The 24,351-nt window shown below is 38.6% G+C and overlaps 1 protein-coding gene across 1 annotated transcript in view; it reads right to left on the minus strand.

Moving 5' to 3' along the window:
* Positions 1–446: 446 nt before the first annotated feature.
* The window catches only part of LOC135092161 (G-patch domain and KOW motifs-containing protein-like), a 28,174-nt gene continuing 4,269 nt past the window's right edge, over positions 447–24,351 (minus strand). The window contains exons 3-9 of the mRNA XM_063990433.1: positions 23,417–23,547; positions 22,665–22,747; positions 15,701–15,872; positions 14,874–15,026; positions 12,938–13,621; positions 12,079–12,234; positions 447–1,323 (exon numbers count right to left, since the gene is read on the minus strand). Coding sequence (XP_063846503.1) covers positions 1,204–1,323; positions 12,079–12,234; positions 12,938–13,621; positions 14,874–15,026; positions 15,701–15,872; positions 22,665–22,747; positions 23,417–23,547 — 1,499 coding nt within the window. The 3' untranslated portion in view covers positions 447–1,203. The remainder of the gene's footprint in view (positions 1,324–12,078; positions 12,235–12,937; positions 13,622–14,873; positions 15,027–15,700; positions 15,873–22,664; positions 22,748–23,416; positions 23,548–24,351) is intronic.

A 24,351-nucleotide genomic window follows, 5' to 3' on the forward strand; every position in this document is an offset into this window, starting at 1 on the left:
CATTGGTAAAAGACTACTCATGTTAGTATCCCTACATGTGTTTGGTATAGCTGCACCAGCATTAATCAAGTGAGAGGCACTCATAAATGAAGCAACAGGATTTGAGCTGCCAGTGATGTTTTACAAAAGACAGGTGGAACCTTAGTCATACACGCTCACCAACCCTAAGATTACTGGGGTGTTCAGTGTGAAACTCATCAGACCCACTGTAATGATACTTTTTTGGTAGTGTACTTCACAACCATTCCAGCTTTGATGTTCTTGTGTGCCACCATGGCATTACATTTGAAAATCTCAATAATTTGCAATACAGCCTGTTCAAAATAGTCAAGATGAGATGTCCAAATAATATATGTACATACATGTACAAAGACTTCAATTTCTGAAAATAATGGAAGAAAGGAGGAAGACCAGTTCTTAGATAAAATGTAAAAGAAAAGTCTTGGTAGTAATCCTTTTTATTATGTGATTATCTATGTATCATAACCTCCATAGCTGGGCGCAATAACAAAAATTTACCACGATAAATCAATAACGATAACCTTATCAGCAATAACTGATAACTGGTGATTAATTTATCACCCAATAATTGAGATAAATTGATAAATCCAAAATTCTAGTACTAGCGATAACAATACTGATATTTTAAATTAAAAAATTGATAAATCCAAATCATTATTTTTATTTTTATCTTAGAAAACTTAGAAAAATCTTAGAAAAAAATTCAATTCAATCCTGTCTCTCCACTAATGAAAAGTACTTTTTAAGTAAAATAACTATATTTGGTTCATGTTCCAAAAATTAAAATTATTGTTTTTTACTAGTTTGAAACCAAAAGTATCAGCAATACCAGTGAATCGATAATGCAGGAAAAATAATTATCGGATAACCAATAACCCAATGTTGTTATCGATTAATTATCGTGATAATTTATCGCAATAATTTACTGCAGTAACATCCACCCTATGATAACTCTCTCTCTCTCTCTCTCTCTCTCTCTCTCTCTCTCTCTCTCTCTCTCTCTCTCTCTCTCTCTCTCTCTCTCTCTTAAAAAGGGCCATACAAAGGAAAAATATACATATCTCTTTGTACAAGGACACACATGGTTGTGAAAGATGACCCAACATTACCCTTTGTCAGATCATTCTTAGACCTTTACCTGAGGAGATTTTGGCAGGTGTTTCCTCAGGCATCACCAGATCATTATCTGACCACAAATTCACAGATGTCATCATAATGGAGTTTGAGGATAGTGGTCTCGTCCTCAAGGAGTTGAATGGACGCCTTCTCCTGATCCTTGTGCAACTGTAAGATGCGTCCTTTCTGTGGGATGAAGAAAAAATGTCAAAATATATGTATAGCAAGTCCTGAATCTATACTTGCTTTGCTTGGTTCTTGATAAATTTCATTCAGGTACAACTTCCATGTAAATTTTCCTGCATTTTGTGATTCTTACTTATTATTTGAATAAGATAGTTATGTATTCTTCCATTCTTTAGTCTATCTAACTATCTATACACCACACTGCCAATCCCATACAGAGTGGTCCAGGTAAAGTACCACACATTTGTACATACATCATTTACACACTTAATCCCATCTTCAGTACTTTTCTAATATATATATATATATATATATATATATATATATATATATATATATATATATATATATATATATATATATATATATATATATATATATATATATATATATATTAATTCATTTTATTGACTGAATCTACATAAATTTATTCATCATTGTAAAAATTTTTTGGTGGAAATCATGTAAGTGGAACATTCATGAGAAACATGAGAAAGATTAATGTAAGGAGGTGGAGCTGACCATGCCTTGGTATGATGCCTTTGTGTTATATGAATACTAATGCAGATCATAGTTTATTTCACCCATCTGTTTATAACAGACCTTTAACATTTTCTTAATATATAGAAGTATGAACCATGCATTGACATTCCCCTACTTAAGAACATCTAAGTTACAAATATCTGAAGTTATAAACAAGAATTGTACAGATTTTTTACTTAAATTTAGGGAAAATTTTTTTTTCTTTAATGCCAGAAAATATAGTAATTTAATTTATTTTGTCTTGTTATTATGTACACAGCAACCTTATCACTGTACACTGTCCAGCATTGTTTTAACTTTGCTATAATTATTATTAAAACACATATGTGGTCAGAGTAACAAATTATTTTATTGTAGCATTGACTATTTTGGTGCATTGTTACTAATGGTTATTACAGTTCATGTTAATGTCACCTTGTTTAGATGTTTCATTCATGCTTTGTTGTCATATAACAAAGCTTTAATGAGTCAGTCAGCTCCTGGCCAGTACACAGTCTACCTCTGGCTACTACAAGCTCAATAAAATACTTGTAACACCTTCTTATACTGTTGCCCTCAATACAGTATCAAGAAACAATACTGTTGCCCTTAATACAGTATCAAGAAACATTCTGGCTGTGCTTCATTTTACCTACTCTGTTACTGAAGTACAATATACACTCCACAACTGGTGACGCCACTGTTCCTAGTGATCAGAGTGACAGTGAGGAGATGGGCAGAGACAAGGAGCAGGCAGTGAAAGGTGAAGCACAACACATTTCCATCAAATCACCTCCATTCATGGAGTCGTCAGTAGAAGGATGGTTCACTATAATGTAGGCCCAATTTCCCCTACAACGCATCACTTCAGAAATTACTAAATTCTACCATGTTTTATCACCCAATGTTGCCGGCCAGCTCTCCATGGAAACACTGAACTCAAGATCTTTCAAGAATGCGAAGCCTGAAATGATCCAGATGTTTGAATGAACAAAGCCAGAGCTGTTTGATGAACAACTAGTAATCTCCACTGAAACGATGACTGGACAGCCATCTGCTTACATGAATGAGTTACTCAGCCTCACTAACGATGTGAGTGTCAGTGAAGACTTAGTGAGACAAATTTATACAAGCTCTCCCATCAACAATCGGTGCTGTATTGGCTGCACAAAAAAATTTACCACCGAGTCAACTAACAAAACTAGGCAATGAGCTTCTCCTTTTAGCCAGGAGCAGCTGCAGTGTCTTGCTATACACCCAACACAGTCCAACACCAATGACCTAACAAACCCTCATCTCTCCATGTCCAGCCATCTTCTTATCACATTTTGGCTTAATAGCTGACTATAAGGCAAGCAGTGTACGTGACAATGTAAAACAGTTAGTGCTATCTGGTGTTCTAAAACAGGTTCCTTGTTATATGGTAAATGAAGTACAGTGTTTTCCTAAGCAAGTTCTGAACCTTTTTGAAAAGTACATGTCTGTCATGAAACCACATCAGGTGAAAACACTGAAAACTTCTACACTTAAAGCCTCTCATTTTGCTGACACAGGAAGTGCAATGCCTACCTTCACTTCTCCCAGACGTCTACCACCTGACAAACTGACGGCCACAAAGGAAGCATTCCACAACCTGTTGACTGCTGACGTCATTCGCCTTTCAAGGTCATCATGGGTGTCTCCTTTACACCTAGTTCCCATGAGCAAGCCGGTAGAGTGGCGGGTCACTGGTGATTACTGCACCCTTGATGTCATCATGAAGCCAGATTGCTATCCTCTCCCACACATAGAAAGCCTGTCCAACAAACTCCACAGTACGACTCGTTTCTGTAAAGTGGGTCTTTTATGAACTTACCACCAGATCCCGATGAACCAGGATGAAGTTGAGACAACAGCAGTTACTACACCATTTGGCCTATATGAGTACTTCTATATGCCTATGGGTCTGAAAACCTCAGGACCTATGTTTCAAAGGGTTATGGAGTGTATTTTCTATGACATTGAATGTGTATTTATATACCTTGATGACATACTAACATCACCCAATGAAAAATAGTATTTTTGAGATCTGGACCTAGTCTTTCAGAAGCTGCAGGAAAACAGCCTCAGGATCTCCCTGGACAAGTGTCTTCAGTCGATATAGTTTACAGTTCCTTGGCCATGTAGTGACTTCAGAAGGACTGCAACCACCAGAGGAGAAGATAGCAGAGATTGCAAGCATTCCTCACCTAAAGGATTCTGCTGCTCTACACTGCTTTATCAGTATGGTCAGTTTTTACTGAAGAATGATTCCTAGGTATTCAGATATTATTCATCCCCTTTCTGAGATGATTCAGCAACACACTAAGTCAACAAAACTACCATGGGAAGAACAACTTCAAAGTCTCTCCAAGAGGTAAAGAAATTTTTTCAAGATATTTGCACTCTTCACCATCCCTTACTTCAGTGTACTGCATACCAACTTGTGACTGTTCACAGGTGGCTGCTGGGGCAGTTCTTCATCAAATGGTGAACAGCTGCCTAGTGCCTCTGGCTTTTTTTTCTAAAAAACAATGTTGTACAGAGGACTTACTCTACATATGACAGGGAACTTTTGGTTTCTTATCTTGTCATAGTACATTTTCATCATATGATAGGGGGTCATAGTACTATATTACTTATTGACCGTAAACCACTGACCATCTCTTGACCATTTCTTTCAACAGCACTCACTCAGCGAAAACCAATCGCCAGCAGTAGTATTGGACTCTAATAACACAATACATCGCATCAGTCCAGTACATCAGCGGAGGAAACGATTTCATGGCCAACTGCCTGAGCTGTGCAGTGAACAGTCAGTATTGAGGCATACGGCCAGACATGTATCATCAAATATGCAGCTGAGTCAAGACTTGTACAGTGAAACCTTGGTTACTGAACATCTTCCTTTCCAAAAAATTTGGTTTTCGATTTTTGAACAAAAATTTTAACTCATAATTGCTTTGGTTGCCGTTCCATAATTCAGTTTTCAAACAAAGTTACTTAATTTCAAATACTACAAGACATAGCAAAAACTGACATTTATTATTGATTTATATATATATATATATATATATATATATATATATATATATATATATATATATATATATATATATATATATATATATATATATATATATATATATATTTGGAGGAAAGACAGAGGGTAAGACAGTAATTTAATCTTTGAAATAAGTTAAACATGATCTTGTTGAAGAAGTTCCTCGATGTAAACCAACAAGATTTGGCACTAAGGAGTAATTCCAAGCCTTCTGTGGTTCTCTCTATGACACACAATGCCATCACTGCTGCACAACTGCATTTGCCCAGTAGCTTTTCCCAGCAGCAAGATGTCTAAGTGTTATGATAACCTTCATTTTGGCAGTGAGTGGGTTGCTCCTCTCTGTGTCACTCTATAAGGCTTCCCTCACTTGATTGGTGACAAAGAGAATGCCTGTATGGTCTAAACAATATCTTCAGATGAGATCTGTGTCATTAAGTTCATTCAATACATCCTTTCTGGATAAAAAAAATTCTATGCTGGAGATGTTGTGGAGCAGTGGAAGCATCAATCATTATCCACTAAGATATGGTGGATGGGTGTTTCATCTATTTAATCTATTTAACATTGATTCCTATGGGGAAAAATAGTTTCAGTTTTTTAATATTTTGGATTTTGAACGGCATTCAGGAATGAATCAGATTCAACAACCGAGGTTCCACCATTCTTACTGTCAGTCAGCTAAGGTAATTCGTCACACTAAATCACAATTGGCAAATTGTTGTTACTGTTAAGGTTCTTATAAATTGTTTTTACACATTGTACAGTCTGTATCTGCCTCCCAGTGTTCCTATTGAAAGGAATGAACCTGACAACTTTTTCAATACTCTTCATTCTCCTTTTCTTTTATTGTAAGATTTCAATGGTCACCATCCTTTCTGGGATGATGACACTGTCAACCCTCATGGTTTTTTACTTGCTTCTTTTATCGAGGATTCAGAATTAGAGATTTTTTACTCTGTGGGGACATGACCCATTTCCATAGTCAAACTGGTACTTTTACCCCAAAAGATCTCTCTATCTCTCTGTACCTCTAATTCCTTTCTTAATCTTAATTGGAATGTTTTATCAGATTTATATAGGAGCGATCACTTCCCAATCTTATTAGAGTCAACTGATTTTGCACCACTGCTACACCCTCCTTGGTGGCATCTAGATAAGGCAGATTAGCAGCTATTCACGGAATTCAGTATTGCTCTCTCAGTAGATGAGATAGGAAATTATGATAAGGCTGCAACATATTTCACTGATGGCTTGCACTCGGCTGCTCTTCAGTTGGTCCCTAAGAACTGTAGCCAGTTTCCTAAGCATCCTGTTCCCTGGTGGAATGCAGATTGTAAAGCTGCCATTTGAGAAAAGCATGCTCCCTTATCTCACTTTTGACATCATCATGGGAATATCCAATGCTTGGAGGCTTTTTGACAAGTGTGTGCCTGCACACGTCACACCTTAAAGAGGACTCGGCAGGAGCCTCAGAAAAGTTATTTCTCCATCACAATTCACACTCAACTCACCAAGGTCTTCAACAAAGTCCACAAGATATCTGAGAAGTATTCTGCATCTCCCCACTTGTTTTATCCTATGATGGGAGGATGGTGGCAGAGTCTAAAGCAGCTGCTGGAGTGTTTGATGAGCACTTTGCTAGTGTCTCCAGACACATTTGGAAGCTGTTAGCATCACTTGCCTCCCCTAGTGGAAAGACTTATATTGTCCCATTATCTCTGTCTGAGCTATGCATGACTTTTTCCCAGTGCAATGATCCAAAGACATTCCATATTCCTTCTTGTGTCACATGTCCAATGAAGCTTTTACCTTTTTACTTGACTACTATAACTTTATTTGGAATACTAGTGATTTTCCATCTTCTTGAGGTGTGGTTGTAATTATTCCCATCCCAAAGCCTGGAAAAGATCATCAGTTAGCAATCAATTATTGACCAATTTCCTTAACCTCATGTACTTGTAAATTGCTGGAAAAGATGGTAAATATCAAGCTTATGTGGTATTTGGAGAGAGGCAATTACTTGTTGCCTGTTCAATATGTTTTTTAGAGAATGAGTCTTATGTCTGAAGTTCTTTTGTTTCTAGAATCTTCTATACGTGAAGCATTCACTAGTAAACAGCATCATGTCAGTATTTTTTTATTTGGAGAAAGCATATGACACAGCTTGGCGCCACAACATTCTACTTAGTCTGTTTGAGTTCCGTCTCTATGGTTGACTCCCTATTTTTATACAGCAATTTTTATCTCATCATATTTTACAAGTATAGATTGGGGGTGTTCTGTCTGAAGATCACCCACTTGACGATGGTGTGCAACAAGGAAGTATACTTGGTGTAACACTTTTCGCTGTGGCTATAAACAGTGTCACTGGTGAATCCAGAAGGAATTCATTGAAGCTTATATGTCGATGACTTGTCAATCTCTTTTTCCATGGTGGAGATGCCTTTGACTGAGCAGAAGTTGCAGTTAGTAATTAATGGGATTTCTCACTGGCCTGCAAGACAGGGATTTCGTTTCTCAGCTTCATAGACTATGGCCATACATTTTTGCAGCCTTCATGGTGTTCACCCTCACTCAGATTTGTATCTATACTATCTATACGGTCAAAGATTCTCTTATGTGGAGGAAACTCGTTTTCTGGGACTTGTATCTGACAGACACCTCACTTGGATACCTCATCTACGCTATATTAAGGCAGCATGTATGAAGGTGCTGTCACTCCTTATTGTCTTGGCTCACACCTCTTGGGTAGCTCATAGACAGACACTCCTTTTCTTGCACTGAACTCTTATTCTAAGTTGGAGTATGGTTGTGAGGTTTATTCCTCTGATACTGAGGCTCAACTATGAGTGTTGGACTCAGTGCACCATGTTGGTATTCACCTGGTAACTGGTGCATTCCACTCATCCCCAATCCCTAGCTTACTGGTGGACTTGTGTCACCAGTCCTTATTGTTAAGGTGTTGGTATCAAGTCCAACATCTTTCCAAGTCTGCTTCTTGTGTGACCATCTCCCGTGTTTCACATTTGTCTGACTTTGTGTGTCTCACCCAAGGTATCCTCAACCTTTTGGTTTCAGGGTTGTATCTGCTATGGTGGTATTAAATGTACCTTCCATCTTTGTATGTCCCTGTAGGTTTTCTAGAGTTGGTTACTGGCAATTCCTACACATTTGTCTGCTGCCCTGCTATTCATAATAAGAACTTGCAACTGAATTTCCAGTCACATGCATTATTTTCAGAACACTATTCCACACATTCCGACTCCTTCCCCATATCTACAGATGGCTCAAAATCTGAAGGTGGAGTCAGATTTGGTGTTATCTTTCCTTCATTCTGTCAAGATGGTAGCCTCCCAAGTGATGCCTCTGTTTTTACGGCAGAACTGTCTGCCATTATCTTAGCTTTAAGAAATAGTTTTACTTTTCCCACCTCATCTTTTACAATTTTTAGCGACGTGTAGTATTCTATCCAATGTTCAACATTTTAGCCCTTCTTCTCTTCATCCACTTGTTGTATCAGTTCTTGAGTGGCTCTACCTTTTACAGTATAGAGGCTACCCTATCGGGTTTTGCTGGGTCCCATCACATGCTGAGTTTCCAGGGAATGAGAAGGCCGATAGGCTAGCTAAAGAGGCAGCAACTCAGGTGCCTCCTTCCAGTCCCTTTCCATCTCATGATTTATACTCCAGTATACAGTCTACATGAAAAGTTGCTGCACCAACAGTTTTTGTTTGCACATTTCCTGTCAGATCACAAAAAAATATATCAAATTCTAACTCCACCAATACTTAGTATTTCTATTGCATTTTCCTTGTTTCTTGAGTACCTCTCTAAGACATTTTGATATACTAACACTGAACTAAATTTTGAAGTGTCTCAGGCTTGAATTCTGTCCATTATTTTGCAAAGCTCTTTTTCCAGCTTGGAGAGTGTGAAGGTGTCACGGCCTTTTAATTTGGCCTTAATTACAGTCCATATATTCTGTATTGGAGAAATATCCAGTGAATAGCCAGGCCAAACTTTTATGGTGTTGACTTCACAGTTATGTAACCATTCCTTAACAACTTTAACAGTATGAGCTGGTGCCCCATCCTGTTGGAAAATTTTATCTTTGGTTATTTCAATGACTCAAGATTATCCATTAAGAGTTCCAAATACACTTCTTTAGTGACATTAGTGTTTTTAGGGAACAGAACAAGATCAACGAGGTCATTGAAAGTAGAACATACCCAAACCATTAAACTCTGAGGGTGTTTTGTGGTTTTTTGTCTGTAGCAGGGGTCACTAGAATCAGACCCTGGGTGGTTGTACACTCTGGTAGATGTTGTATCATTCACACAGAAAGTGCTTTCATCACACCACAATGCTGTATACCACTTACCTAAGGTCCAATCTTGATATTTCTTTGCAAACTGGATCCTTTTCTTTCTCCGTAAGTCATTTATAGGTGGATTTTTCTTTGCATGGCAACTGCGTTGCCCAAGGTCATGGCACAAAGTATCATGGACAGTAGAGAGAGAGATACCAGCTAATATATTAGGATTCCCTTCTTTAATTTGGCATTTGGTAAGGCTGGGATTGACCTCCAGCTGCCTCCTGAGAAGTGTCCATGTCCTCTCAGGTACCTTACATGGCCTTCCAGATGGCTTTTGTGGGAGTGGTAAACTTTTGCTCCTTCCAGCTTTGAATTTTTGTATTAGCTCCTGGACAGTGCAGAACTTCAACCCCTTTTGGATGCAATTTCTTTGCTATTAAGACCTGCTTTATGGAGATCTATGATAACTTAGATAGTTTTCTCATTAGTGCACCTTCCACCCACATCTACTAGGCTCTGATATGTAAAAACAGAAGTGCAATATGAGAGCAGAAAGCTGAAAAAGCAAACAAGGCAGGACCATATATCAGCTTTCTTTAACATCTGATACTTTACAGAGAAGCATCTCTGCCCACATTGTGTGAAGAGAAGGATGTACCTCACTGTCAAACGTACGAAATCTCTCTCAACCCTCTCGGCTCTCTTGTGGGAAGAGAATTACAGTCTGCACAAAAAGTTACCACAGTTCCTGTGATACGGTAACTTTACACACAGACTGTAAAGGTGGCAGTTCTTGCCCGCTGACAGAGCAGAAGGAAGGGTTTACTTGCCACCACAAAGATCAGAGAGGTAACTTCTTTTGCTGTCTGTCCGTGGATGTATGTCCATGTATAAAGAGAACCACTCAGAGACTGCACTGGCCCATCTCCAGAAGGGGTCACGCACATCTCACTCATGGTTACTTCATGTCCCAGGAAACCTAACCATTTTGTGATGACTGCTTAGTTTCTCTTACAGTGCCACACTTTCTAGTGGAGTGTCTCAGTCTAGTGGAGCTTCAAGAGCAATATCTTTTCCATTGTCATGACAAAGATGGGACTTTCCAACATCACTCATACTTAGAGAGAGGGCTTTCTCCCTAGGAAATGAGATACTTATATTTATGGAGGAGGTTGGTCTTTTAAACAAATTATAGATTACTTTTTAAAGGCTTTCTTTTTTTATTTTATCAGTAATATAGTATTGGGCCAAACTTTATCCTTACACCAGGAGAACCTGGAGGCAAGTGGGGAAGACATAATGAACAATGCTTGGTCTTGGGGCCTGAGTCAGTGGGGTCAGTATCTTAGGTATGAAACAAACAACACCAGACACAGTGGTCTGGGTCATTTTTACCATACCTGTAATTTTGTTTTAATATCAATATTTTAACCTACACTCTTTGTTGCTTTTAAAGTTTTGTAGCAGCACCATATGACCATGATGTTGTGGCTCAATAACCTAAACCAATTAATCAATCAACCCTCATTACATATGCCTTCTCCTCTGGTCACTAAGCACCATGTCTACACAGTAGGATATCCACCTGGCTCCTGATTGAGGTGGTGAGAAAAATAGTTAAATTCCTCTTCCAATGCAGACACAAGATGAGGAACTGGGAGGGAAGGAATGGGGGTGGTGGAGCTGGTGGGTGAAGATCTGCCCCATGCCCCATGCCATGCCCTCACTAAGTCGCTCGCCCACTCCCTAACTAAACACTTATGTTTCAAAAATTATTCTGGGGCTAGTTGGAGGGCTGGATGAAAACTTATTATACTATGGTGGAGAGCAGCTCCCCTGCTATATAATCTATCCATTTCAGCTCCTAAAAAGGAATGGAAGTGGCAGAAATCTCCTGGAATTTAAATTTAAATTATATTTTAAAGTTACTGTAAACTCTCAGTGCATCGGGACACATCTGTGACTCATCTCTCCCTCACTCTCTCCCCCTCTCCTCTTTCTAGATCTTTCTCTGTTTGTTACTCTTCTTATTGCAATCCCCACTCTATCTCGCTGCATGTAACAACACGTATAATTGGTAGGCTCCATTCTGGGCATGGAAGTAGTATGGTGGCAGTAACATAAACTATTTTATTGTAATACCAACTATCTTGGTGAATTGTTGGTAATAGTTATTGCAGTTTATGTTAATGTTGCCTTGTTTAAAAGTTCCACTCATATTTTGTTGTCATAAAACAAAGCTTCAGTGCTTCATATGTTAGTTTACTTTGTAGCTGTGTCAACCCACTGAGTCAGTCAGCACCTGGCCAGTACATAGTCCACACTTATAATACCATATACTGTTGCCCTCAATACAGTGTAAAGAAACATCCTGGCTGTGCTTCATTTTACCCACTCCGTCACTCCGTCACTATGCACCCCACACACACACCCAAAATATTTTATACAAAATAACAACTTACAAACAGCTATCTAGAACCTAACTCATTTGTGAGTTGGGGAGTGTTTGTACATGTATATAAATACAGATATACCAACTTCATAACTAAATAAATAGGTTAACCAGTGTTCTCAATCATTCATCCCTTTTTTGGCAAACTCTGGAACTCCCTGCCTGCTTTTGCATTCCCTCATTCCTAGGACTTGGTCTTTCATAAGGAAGGTTTCAAGACATCCTCAAATTTTGGATGATCCTTTTGACCTTTCTTTACAGACTGGCACTCGAGATAGGTCTTTTTTTATGCTGTTTTCTTGTCCTTGGCCAGTGCTCCTCTTACAAAGAAAGATAAATAAATGAAAAATTGATGAATGCAAGACTATCACTAACACTCACCTGTCCACTGTGTCGTCCACGCACCACCATCACCACCATTGGCGGCTGCTTGGGGATCACCGTCTCCAGCCAGGCAGGGTCAACACCACCCAGGAGCCGGCCACCCTCTGCCACACACTCACAGCTCTCAGCCGTCACCACACTCACCACCACCACCTGGGAAATTGCAGGAAGAAATGCCTAGTATCAGTAAGTCAAGTTGAAATTCCTGGGGAGATAAGATGGAATGAAGCAGAAACATTTCACTACTCTAAAATTTTCACTACTGGCTTTTCAGAATGAAGGAGGCAGCAGGCAAAATTTTAAGAGCACATACAAACTTACAGGAAACTGCAAAAAGTCAGTAGGCCTACACATACCTGTGAGAAATAGCATAAGTAACAACATAGCTTGTAAGTTAAGTAAATGAGCATAAATGATGTCTACCCATTAGTGCCCCTCTTAAATGAATAGAGAAAAAAAATAGTAGTGCACCTCTTACATAAAAATAAAGAAATGATTGATGCCGGTTCCTAAAAATTCTTCTATGACGATAACCATGACAAAAACCTCTATTTTCTTCCTGTCCTTACATTTCCTCCTTACATGCTCTGATCCCCTCTCACCACTCTTATCTTTCATAGTCCAGTGCTCTGTTCTCCCAGCATACACTAGCATGCACTAACATATACTTGCATATACTAGTATAATCTTCACTCCTTGAAAAGTACATGACAAGATTTTGAAAAGTAAGGCTGATGTCAATAAGAATATGGAACAGTATGCTTATAAACAAAGTGACTCTTGTCTATCCATCTATGCAATGAGAAAGCATAAAAGCAAGGAATGCAGATGCTAGAACGTGACTCCCAATAATTACCTTTTGCTTATGGTATTTCCCTCCCTTGTAGTTCTTGTTGATAATTCGCACTCGTAAATTTTCCCGGACCCAAGGTGGCACCATCATTCTCTGCTGCTTTGCTTTTGTCTCTTGTGCTTCAGTGAATTCCTTTTGTCTCTTCTTGCCTCCTGATGCTTGTGTGTCCTTGTGCAGCCTTGCCTGTGGGTCCCAAGTCTTCCTGTCACTCTCTCTGTGGTCCTGATGTTTGTCTTTCCTTTCTTCTTTGCTGTACTCTTGCTTGCTCTCCTTATATCTCTGCTTCTCGGCTTCCTTTTCCCTGGGTCTCCTCTGCCTCTCTTTGTCTCGGTCTCTCTGTCTCTCATCGTCCCTGTCTCTGGATCTCTCATTATCCCTTTCTTTCTGTTTCTTGCTGTTCTCTCTCAGCCTCCCTTCTGTTTCATCTCTCTCTTTTTCATTCTTGCTTCTCTGCCTCTCACTATCTCTTTCCCCTTGTTTTCTGTTCTTATCCTCCTCACCACTCTCTTGTTTCACTTTGACATTTTTGGAGTCTGTTTCTCTGTGGGATTCTTCTCTGTGGGATTCTTCTATGTCTTTGCTCTTTGTCTTCTGAGAGCCCTTTCTGTCTCTGTCACTCCCACTACCTTCTTTGTCCTCCTCACAGTGCATTTTCTTCTTTGCTTCATTTTTCTTCATTTCAGCTTCCTGGTGGTAAGAAAAATAAATACATTTTAATAGTTTTACAATTATACAGATAGTGTTTAAAATGTTATATAGATTTTTCTGCTATAAAGTTCTATTCTTCCTTATCTTCTTTCCCAGTACAGTACATGCTCTTTCCTTCATCACCATCATTAACTACTCTCTTTTCTATGTCCTCTCTCTCTCTCTCTCTCTCTCTCTCTCTCTCTCTCTCTCTCTCTCTCTCTCTCTCTCTCTCTCTCTCTCTCTCTCTCTTTTTTTTTTTATTTAAACATAGGTACATTATCACCCGAAGGCGCACTGCCGTGTGCAACCTATTTTAGGGGTGGGACACAACACACAAATACAAATATAAATATATATACATATATATACATTCTTTATGTTAGACTTATATTAATATTGTTAGCAGGGGGGTTGGGAACGAGCCCCTCCAGTGGTGTGCTGCTAGCTTCACGTCCTGGGTATCCATCCCCCTGATATGAGGGACAGAGGACGCGAAGAAGTTCCACAGTCTGGAGACTCGCCCCCAAAAGGTGCGCTGGTGTTGGCTGGAGCGGGAACGCGGCACTTCCACTGAGTCACCACTGGATGACACCGTTCTCGTGTCCCGCGAGGTGACTCTGGTGGGCAGCCGTAGTCCCGCCAGATGTGGCACACCCTGCACCCGTGCCTTGTGGAACACCACAAGGGCTGCCACGTCCCTGCGGTGTTCTTACGTGTCGACGGGAGTCTCAGGATGGGCTGGAGCACCTGCTGCTTCCACCAGTCACAGCGCCCGTCGCTGGATGCCGTCGAGCTTGTTGATGTGTGTGGCAGCACAGGACATCCAGGAGAGGGTGGCATACTCTAAATAAGGCCGTATCTGGGCCTTGTAGAGCAAGAGCCTCCCTCTCCTGTCGAGCAAGTTGGCCACCCTCCTCAAGGAGGAGACTCGGTGTGAGGCCTTAAGGGCAATGTGTTTGCCCTTAAGGCAAACACATTGCCTCACATCTCTCTCTCTCTCTCTCTCTCTCTCTCTCTCTCTCTCTCTCTCTCAACATTTTTTATACTTATGTCAAGCAATCCTTCCTTTTCTTTCACTCCATCTCTTCCTTTGCTTAGTCCTTTCCCTTCATTTTTTCTCTCTTTCTCTTTTATAATGTACTATTCTTTTCCTTCATCTTTTTCCATCCATCTTCTACCTATCTCCTACATTGCTATTCTTTTTACTCTTCTTTACTTTTCTTTTTCCTTTCTCCATCCTCACACTCACCTTAAACTTATCGTACATTTCCTTATTGATGACACGTGAGGACTCCCGGTATTCCTTCTGAGTGGCCACGCGCAGGTTGCCCTCCACCTCCCTCACCATTGCCTGTCCCACCGCTGCCCTTATCAGTAAGTGGTCCTCATCCACCACCTCAACCTGTGGCAGAGAGAAACAGGTAGTGACTGAAGTAAATGTGTCCTGCCTTTTGTGGTCTAGAAAATAAGAACTGAGAAAATAAGGGAAGATGCAGGAAGCCATCAAGCCTACACAAAGCAGCCTCTGTATGAAACATGCCTACCTATTTCCACTATCATTCCCATCCATAAATTTGTCCAATCTTCTTTTAAAGTTTCCTAATGACTCAGCACTAACAACCTGATTACTGAGTTCATTCCATTCATTTACCACTCCATTTGAGAACCAATTCCTTCCTATCTCATTTCTAAACCTAACTTTTCAAGCTTGAACCTGTTATTTCTCATTCTATCCTGATTACTGATCCTGAAAATTTTGATGGTCTTCCCTTACCTTCACCTACAGATAACTGGAGTCTATACATAGGTAGTTAAGGGAGTTACAGTGAGATATTAATTCCAGGTAAGCCTCAGATGAGTGACTGTTAATATGGCAACAAAGTCCTGGCTCTAAACATCTTGATCCCTAATAAGGACTATTTTTCAAAGACCAAAGAGATGATTATATGGGTTTTAATGGGTGATTTTCCTACTGACAGTGTAGAAACTTTGTTAAACTATCACTAGAATCACTAAAGCACCCTTAAAAAACACTTAAGGGTTACTGAAACACAGCAGGGACACAGTGCAACTCACCACCCCATAAGTGCCTCGATGACGGCCACTGTGGAGGAAGACATAGGCACCCTTGACAATGGGAAGCTCCTCCTCATCCTCCACTTCCTCTCCTTCTTTCTTCTGTGCTGTGGCTTGCTTCCCCTCACTGGAGCCTAGGGTCTTGGTGGAGGGATCAATAATTTCTATTACTCTGGAAAAAGACAGGAGAGATAGATGGTAAAATAGGATAGATCAGTACATAAAAACATTAAATAAAACTCAATGCTAGAAGTTAAGTAATACAAACCACAACTTAAATAGGAATATAGAGAAAAGGTCTTGGTAGAGAGATCAATGATCTCTATAACCCTGGAACAGGACAGGAGGAATAGATAGTAAAGTAACAACAAAAGAGAGATATAATACTTCAATAAAAAAGATACATTAATTGATGTAAAATCACATGAAAAACATCAATTCAAAGTTAATGCTAGAGTGAGGTAGTAAGGATGAATGGTAAAATAACAACACATGGGAGGTACAATACCGTGACAGAAAAAGTACACAGAAGCATTAATTCAAAGTCAATACTAGAAGTTAAGTAATATGAACCACAATTTAAGCAGAAATATGGAGGAAACATTCTAGCTGGTCTTTAATCATATACAGCAAAAATCTATCTATAAAAAATACCATAATAGAAAAGTACAGAGAAGCATTAGTTCAAAGTCAATGGTAAAAGTTACGTAATACAAACCACAACTTGAATAAGAATACAGAGGGAAGAACCTAGCCTGTTTTCAACTATACACATCAAATCTATCTATACATCAAATAGACACCTATATGAAGGGCATGACTGAAAACAGCATCTACATGCATAGACATCTAATTATCATAGTTAAATAAAAGGAATTAAATAAATGAATAACAAACAAGTAACTTACAACCTATGACACATACAAAGCGTGTGTGCACACACACACACACACACACACACACACACACACACAGCAAGTAGGTACGGGATGTAACCCGAGGGACTATGACCTCGCTGTCCCAATGTGTGGTGTGTCAGTGGTCTCAGTCCTACCCAAAGATCAATCACTATGAGCTCTGAGCTCTTTTCATAGAGGAATGGTTGGCTGGGTGACCAGCAGACGACCATAGGTGAATCACACACACACACACACACACACACACACACACACATACACAACAAGCAGCAGGAGTGATACTAGAAAGAACATCCAAACTAAGAGAAATAGAAGATTGCAAGGATATACAAAGAAGAACTGAAATGAAGAAAAATGGAAAAAATTAAAGAAATTTAAGAAGAGGCAAAAGAGAAGTTATTCAAGAACAAAAGAAAAAAATAATAATTTTTGGGGAGGGTTCTGGGAGAAAGAATGAAGAAATGGTATATAAAAAATAAAGAAACTAATGAAAATAAAATTGAGAAAAATGGTAAAGATGAAGAACAGAATGTAATGTATACCAACATAGACACAGAAAACTGAAATTAAAAGAGAAAAATCTGAAGGTGGTGTGTTTGATGGAAACAAAGCTAAAAGAAAAAACCATATAATCATTAACAACAACTACAATATATGATGAAGAGACAGGATTGGTAAAAGAGTTGGAGATGTAATAATAACGATAAAAAAAAAGAGTTGAAGACAAAAATAGTGAAATATGGGGAAGAAAAAGCAGAAATAGTGAGGATAAAATGGAGAAATACTGACGGTAATAACAACTTACGTACCACTCAAAAATTCTTAAAACACAGAGGAGGCAGTAGACACCTGCCAAAATTATAATTACTCCCAGTGAGGTCTAAAGCACTGGATCATGGGGTGCTGTGAGCTTATCATTAAACCCAGCTGTGACCTCACTGAACATTTCCCTTTGCATCTCACAACACAAGGGGGCAGTCACAGCCTGCCCTCTTAAGACATCTCTCTTCCTTCACACAAAACTACATGCACCAAATTACACACACACACGCCCTTCACTCAAAATTCAAAATTATCATGGTCTTGGAGTCCCCATCCAGGGAGGGAACCCCCAAATGTCTCCAGATCAGACTGCTCTTCTGGTATCAACCCTAAGTGTCTTAACACCCCTCCCCTCAACTTTTTCTTCATTAACTTCTGCAACATCGCAGTCTTAGATTTAATTTTCAATCTGTAGAACACCACCTCTCCTCTACTAAACCTCATCTTTTCCTCACTGAAACACAGATGTCTGAGGCAACTGATAGTAGCCCCTTTTCTGTTCCCTCCTTCATTTTCTATCCTCATTTTCAATCCAAAGCTGGATGTTATGTCTACGTGCACAACGATTTAACCTGCTCTCGTACCCACGCTCTTGAATCAGAGTCACTTAAACTAAATTTATCTCTGCTGTATACCTCTCACCTAACTCCTTTAACTATAAGAAATTCTTTGACGACTTAACTTCCAAGGTGGAGCACATTCTGACTCTCTTCCCATTTACAGAGATCTACATTCTTGGAGACTTCAGTGTTCACCACCAGCTTTGGCTTTCCTCTCCTTTCACTGACTAATCTGGTAAACTAGCCCTTAACTTTGCTATCCTCCACGACCTAGAGCAACTGGTGCAACACCTACTTGTATTGCTGACCACCTTGGAGGTACATCCAACATTCTTGACCTTTTCTTAAACTCTAATCCTTCTGCTTATGCTGTCACACTATCTTCTCCATTGGGCTCCTCTGATCATAATCTCATATCTGTATCTTGTCCTATCACTCCAATCCTTCTGTGCCTCTGTGTTTGCACCTTGCCTTGTTAAACTCTTTCAACTCAACTCTGTCTATCAACATCTACCTTTCCTTCTTGCTGGAAGTTTGTCTACATTCAGCCTGTTCCTGAAAAGGGTGACCATTCTAATCCCTCAAACTATTGCTTTAATATCCTGCCTATCTTAAGTTTTTTAACCTATCCTCAACAGGAAGATTCTTAAGCATCTATCACTTCACAACCTTCTATCTGATCACCAGTATGGGTTCTATCAAGACCGCTCTACTGGTGATCTGGCTTTCCTTACTGAGTCTTGGTCATCCTCTTTTAGAGATTTTGGTGAAACTTTTGCTGTTGCCTTAGATATATCAAAAGCTTTTGATAGTCTGGCACAAAGCTTTGATTTCCAAACTACCCTCCTATGACTTCTATCCTTCTCTCTGAAACTTCATCTTAAGTTTCCTTTCTGACCATTCTATTGCTGCTGTGATAGACAGTCGCTGTTCTTCTCCTAAATCTATTAACAGTGATGTTCCTCAGGGTTCTGTTCTGTTACCACTCTCTTCCTATTGTTCATCAATGATTTTCATAGACATCCAACCCTTCAGAAAATAAATAATTCACGCAGGGAAGCCACAGAATGCCTGACTTCTGATCTCTCTAAAATTTCTGATTGGGGCAGAGCAAACTTAGTATTTTTCAATGCCTCAAAACTCAATTCTTCCATATATCAACTCAACACAACCTTCCAGACTACTATCCCCTCTTATTCAGTGTCACTCAACTGTACCCCTCTTCTACACTGAACATCCTCAGTCTGTCCTTTACTTATAATCTAAACTGGAAATTTCATATCTCATCTCTAGCTAAAACAGCTTTTATGAAGTGTTCTGAGTCATCTCTGCCAGTTTTTCTCACCTCCCCCCAGCTGCTAACTCTGTACAGGAGCCTTATCTGTCCATGTATGAAGTATGCCTCACATGTATGGGGGGTAGTTCCACTCATACTGCTATTTTAGACAGGGTGAAATCAAAAGTTTTCATCTTATCAAGTTCTATCCTCCAACTGACTGTCTTCAGTCTCTTTCTCATTGCTGCAATGTTGCATATCTTGCTATCTTCAACCACTATTTTCATGCTAACTGCTGTTCTGATCTTGCTAACTGCATGCCTGCCCTCCCCCCATGGACTCACTGCACAAGACTTTCTTCTTTCTCTCATTCTTATTCTGTGCACCTCTCTAATGCAAGACTTAACCAGTATTCTCAATCAATCATCCTTTTCTCTAGTAAATGCTGGAACTCCTTGCCTGCTTCTGTATTTCCTTCTTCCTATGACCTGAACTCTTTCAAGAGGGAGGCTTCAAGACACTTATCATTCAATTCTCAATGATTCTCTTGACTTCTCTTTTGGGACTGGCACCTCAGTGGGATTTTTTTTTTTCCTTTTTTTTATTTCCTTTGGCCAGTGACCCTCTTCATTAAAAAAAAAAAAAAGGAAGAATATGAGAAAATAATAGAAGATACCATTTAGTTCTTGAGTGAATATGCCATTTAGTGCTTGAGTGAATATATCAAAAGTAATAAAAGAGTATTATTGGTTAGTGACTTCAACTGTAAAGAAGTAAATTGGGAAACATCTGAAGCAGAAAGAAATGAGACTGCATGGGGAGGAAAACATAATGATGCAATTGGTGACTGAAAATACAAGATATAGGGGAGATGATGAACCAGTGAGACTAGACCTAATACTAACAAAGGGAATCAACCTAACTAAAGAATTAAGATACGTATGTCCCATAGGAAAAAGTGAGCATGTAACGATAGAAAAAGAAACTGATACTGATGTCAGTGAAGAGGATGGATCTTACAAAGAAAAAGAGGAGAAACTATGGAAAAGTGAATGTAGATCTTAAGAAATTTTATGAAGAAATGGACTGGAAAAGCTGAAAAGAGCACATGATGTACAAGATAAGTATGACATTTTTATGGAAATATATGAGATAGGAGTGAATAAATATGTCCCATTATACAAACCTAAAGAAAAAGGAAATAGGTGTGATTCAAGGCAAGATAGAAAAAAAAAAAGCATGGATAAGAATGAAAAGAAATCAAAACCAAAAAAACAGAGAAGACTTTAAGATAGCAAGAAATGAATATGTGCAAAAAAAAGGAGAGAGGAAGAGAAAGGATATGAAAAAGGATATAGTTGAAAAGTGCAAGGACAAACCAAAACTGTTCTATAGATTAATTAATAGAGACACTAAATAAAAAGAAAATTAGAAAGGTTGAAGACATATGAAGACCCGAAAGACATGAGCAAATTGCTAAACAAAAAGTTTGAAGAAGTTTTCACAGAAGAATCAAAATTTAAAGAATCACAAGATGAAAAGACAAAAAAGCAAATGTGGGAAATTATAGTTATTAAAGAAATAGTTTATATAAAATGATGGAGGAACTGGAAGAGAGAAAAGCAACAGGACCAGATGGAGTACCACGCTTCATTTTATAAGAGTGCAGGAAACAGTTAATTGAACCAGTGTATAACATAATTAAGTGCTCAATATCAACTGGAAGAGTGCCTAAGGAATGGAAGAGAGCATAGTGCCAATTTATAAAAGTGGAAAGAAAGAAAAACCACTAAACTATAGACCAGTATCAATGACCAATGTAGCATGTAGGATCTGTGAAAAAGTGATAAAGAAGCAGTGGACAAAATTTCTAGAAAAAACATGATATAATATCAGAAAAACAGTATGGCTTTAGACAAAAGTGATCATGTGTAACAAACTTGATGAGCTTTTGTTTGAGAGTGACTGATACAATACATCAGAGGGTGGATGGGTAGGCTGTGTGTATTTAAACTTAAAAAAAAAAAGCTTTTGACAAAGTTCCCCACAACAAGCTATTATGGAAGTTAGAAAATATAGGAAGATTAAATGTTAAAATAAAAAAAAACTGGATGGAAAGTTACTTAAAGGCAAGAGAAATGAGAATGATGGTAAAAGACAAAATCAAATTGGAGAAAAGTAGATAGTGGAGTACTACAAGGATCAGTACTGACACCAATACTTTTCCTGATCTACATAAATGATATGCCTGAAGGAGTAGTTACATAAGCTTGTTTGCAGATGATGCAAAATTACAAAGACATTAGAAACAACAAAGACTGTGAAATTCTACAAGTGGATTTAAATAAAATCTGGGATTGGAGTTAGGAATGGGAGACGGAATTTAATGTGAAAAAAATGTCATGTAATGGAAATGTGAAAAAGTGAAGAGACCAAAATGGACATATAAAATGGAAAATGAAGAAATAATAAAAGTTCAAGAGGAGAAAGATCTGGAAGTGATAATACAGGATAGTCAACAATCAGAAAAATATGTAAAAATGATATTCAGAGATACATATAAAATGGTGAGAAATACTGGATCGGCATTCCACTACATGGGTAAAGATACAATGAGAAAGACAATTACCACAGTGATTAGACCAAAGATGGAATATGCTGAATCAGTGCAGTCTCCCCACAAGAAGAAACACATGAAAAAAATAAAAAGGATACAAAGGATGGGAACGAAGATGGTTCCTAAACTGGAAGAATTAACATATGAAGACAAGTTAAAGGAAATGAATTTGCCAACATTGAAACAAAGAAGAGAAAGGAGAGACTTGATACTAATTTATAAATTGTGGAATAGAGTGGAAAAAATAGATAATGAGAAACTGCTGCTAAGAGAAGTGGGAAATATCAATTATACACAAGGACACAGCAAAAGACTAGGAAAAGGAAGATGCTTGAGTAACACAGAGAAATATAGAAGTCTGGAACAAGCTAAGTAAGGATGTAATATTGGTAACAAGAATGCACAACTTCAAGGAAAAATTGGACAAGTGTGGATGTGGAGACAGGACTACACAAGCATAGCTCAGCCCCTGTAAATTACAACTAGGTAAATACAACTAGGTAAACTAGGTAAACACACATGCACTGACTGATGAAGTTGTGTGGGCAAGAATCATTCATGTCTTTAAAGACAAAAAATAAAAAAATTAACTTTAAAAGACAGGTCATTACAAACTTGACGCAGTCCCGTAAAAATACAATTAAGCAATAACAATTAGGCAAGAACATACACACTACAAATAAATAACAAATAAGCTTAGACTGGAACAAATATTCTTTTCAGCACACAAAATCATCACATCCCACAACAATGAAATGAGATTCAAACAAACTTTTTCTCTCTGCCACCAATGCCCTCGGATTTCTTCCAACCCATGCCTCTCAGGATAGCGGCGCCGAAACACTCCACTGCAATCTGTACAGGAGGAAAAGGAGATGGAAGTGTTAGATAATTTAGAAATACATGTAATGATTTAATGCCATACTTTTAAGGACTCATCTGTAATCTGTAGAGGAGGAAAGGAGGAGATGGAGGTGTTAGATAATTTTGAGAGATGGAGGTGTTAGATAATTTTGAAATACTACAAGTAATGATTTAACCTTTTCACTGAAATAAGCAACAACTCACAGCATTAAGAACATTGTATGAAATCTTTTTTTAAAAATAGGTTCTGCAATTTCTAGTCCATTTAGTATTAGGAGATGGTTATAGAAAAAGAAATGTGTTAGGGTTGTTAATAACTGAGAAAAAATGTGCCAAAGAGTGGTGAAAGGGTAAAGGATATACTTTTAAGGATTGTAGCTCATTTCTAAGTTATGATTCATTAACTGGCTAAGCAACAGAAATTTTGCAAAAACTATGGAAGAAAACAGAACCAGATACTGTACATAATAAATATAAACAATGAACATGAATACCAAAAAAAAAAAAGTGCAATTTCAGAATCCTGATAATCACTAAGAAAAGATATAATTTCAAAGTACCATAAAATAAATAAGAAAATAGATGTATGTAATTTCAAAACACCATAAAACCACATATTCTTAAAGCAGCTCAAAGTGACAAGGAAAAGATGTAGAGCACCTCATCATAGTCATCCAGTGTGGACTCCTTGCCAATGTCTGTCAGCGGGGCTGAGAGGGGGTCTTCAGCAGGGATGGTAATGTCCTTCTTGACATCCCGTGTAGTCCATTCGTCCAGCCTCCTCTTGCTCTCTGGACAGATCATCATCATTATCATCATCATCATCATCATCATCATCATCATCATCCAGGTCAATGGTATAGGTCTTTAAGTGATATAGAAGTGATAAAAGGAATATAATGGTGACATAGGCAAAATTCTCAGGATCAGTAATCAGGATAGAACAAGAAATAATGGGTTCAAACTTGAAAAAGTTAGATTTAAAAGAGATAGGAAGAAATTGGTTCTCAGATAGATGAATGGAATGGACTCAGTAATTTTTTTTTTTTTTTTTTTTATGTAGGAAGGATACTGGCCAAGGGCAACAAAAATCTAATAAAAAAAAAAAATGCCCACTGAAATGCCAGTCCCTTAAAAGGGTCAAAGCAGTGATCAAAAATTGGTGGATAAGTGTCTTGAAACCTCCCTCTTGAAGGAATTCAAGTCATAGGAAGGTGGAAATACAGAAGCAGGCAAGGAGTTCCAGAGTTTACCAGAGAAAGGGATGAATGATTGAGAATACTGGTTAAATCCTGCGTTAGAGAGGTGGACAGAATAGGAGTGAGAGAAAGAAGAAAGTCTTGTGCAGCGAGGCCGCGGGAGGAGGGGAGGCATGCAGTTAGCAAGATCAGAAGAGCAGTTGGCATGAAAATAGCGGTAGAAGACAGCTAGATATGCAACATTGCGGCGGTGAGAGAGGGGCTGAAGACAGTCAGTTAGAGGAGAGGAGTTGATGAGACGAAAAGCTTTTGATTCCACCCTGTCTAGAACAGCAGTATGAGTGGAACCCCCCCAGACATGTGAAGCATACTCCATACATGGACGGATAAGGCCCT

The sequence above is a fragment of the Scylla paramamosain genome, chromosome 39, assembly GCF_035594125.1.
Source record: "Scylla paramamosain isolate STU-SP2022 chromosome 39, ASM3559412v1, whole genome shotgun sequence".
In the NCBI taxonomy this organism is placed as follows: Eukaryota; Metazoa; Arthropoda; class Malacostraca; order Decapoda; family Portunidae; genus Scylla; species Scylla paramamosain.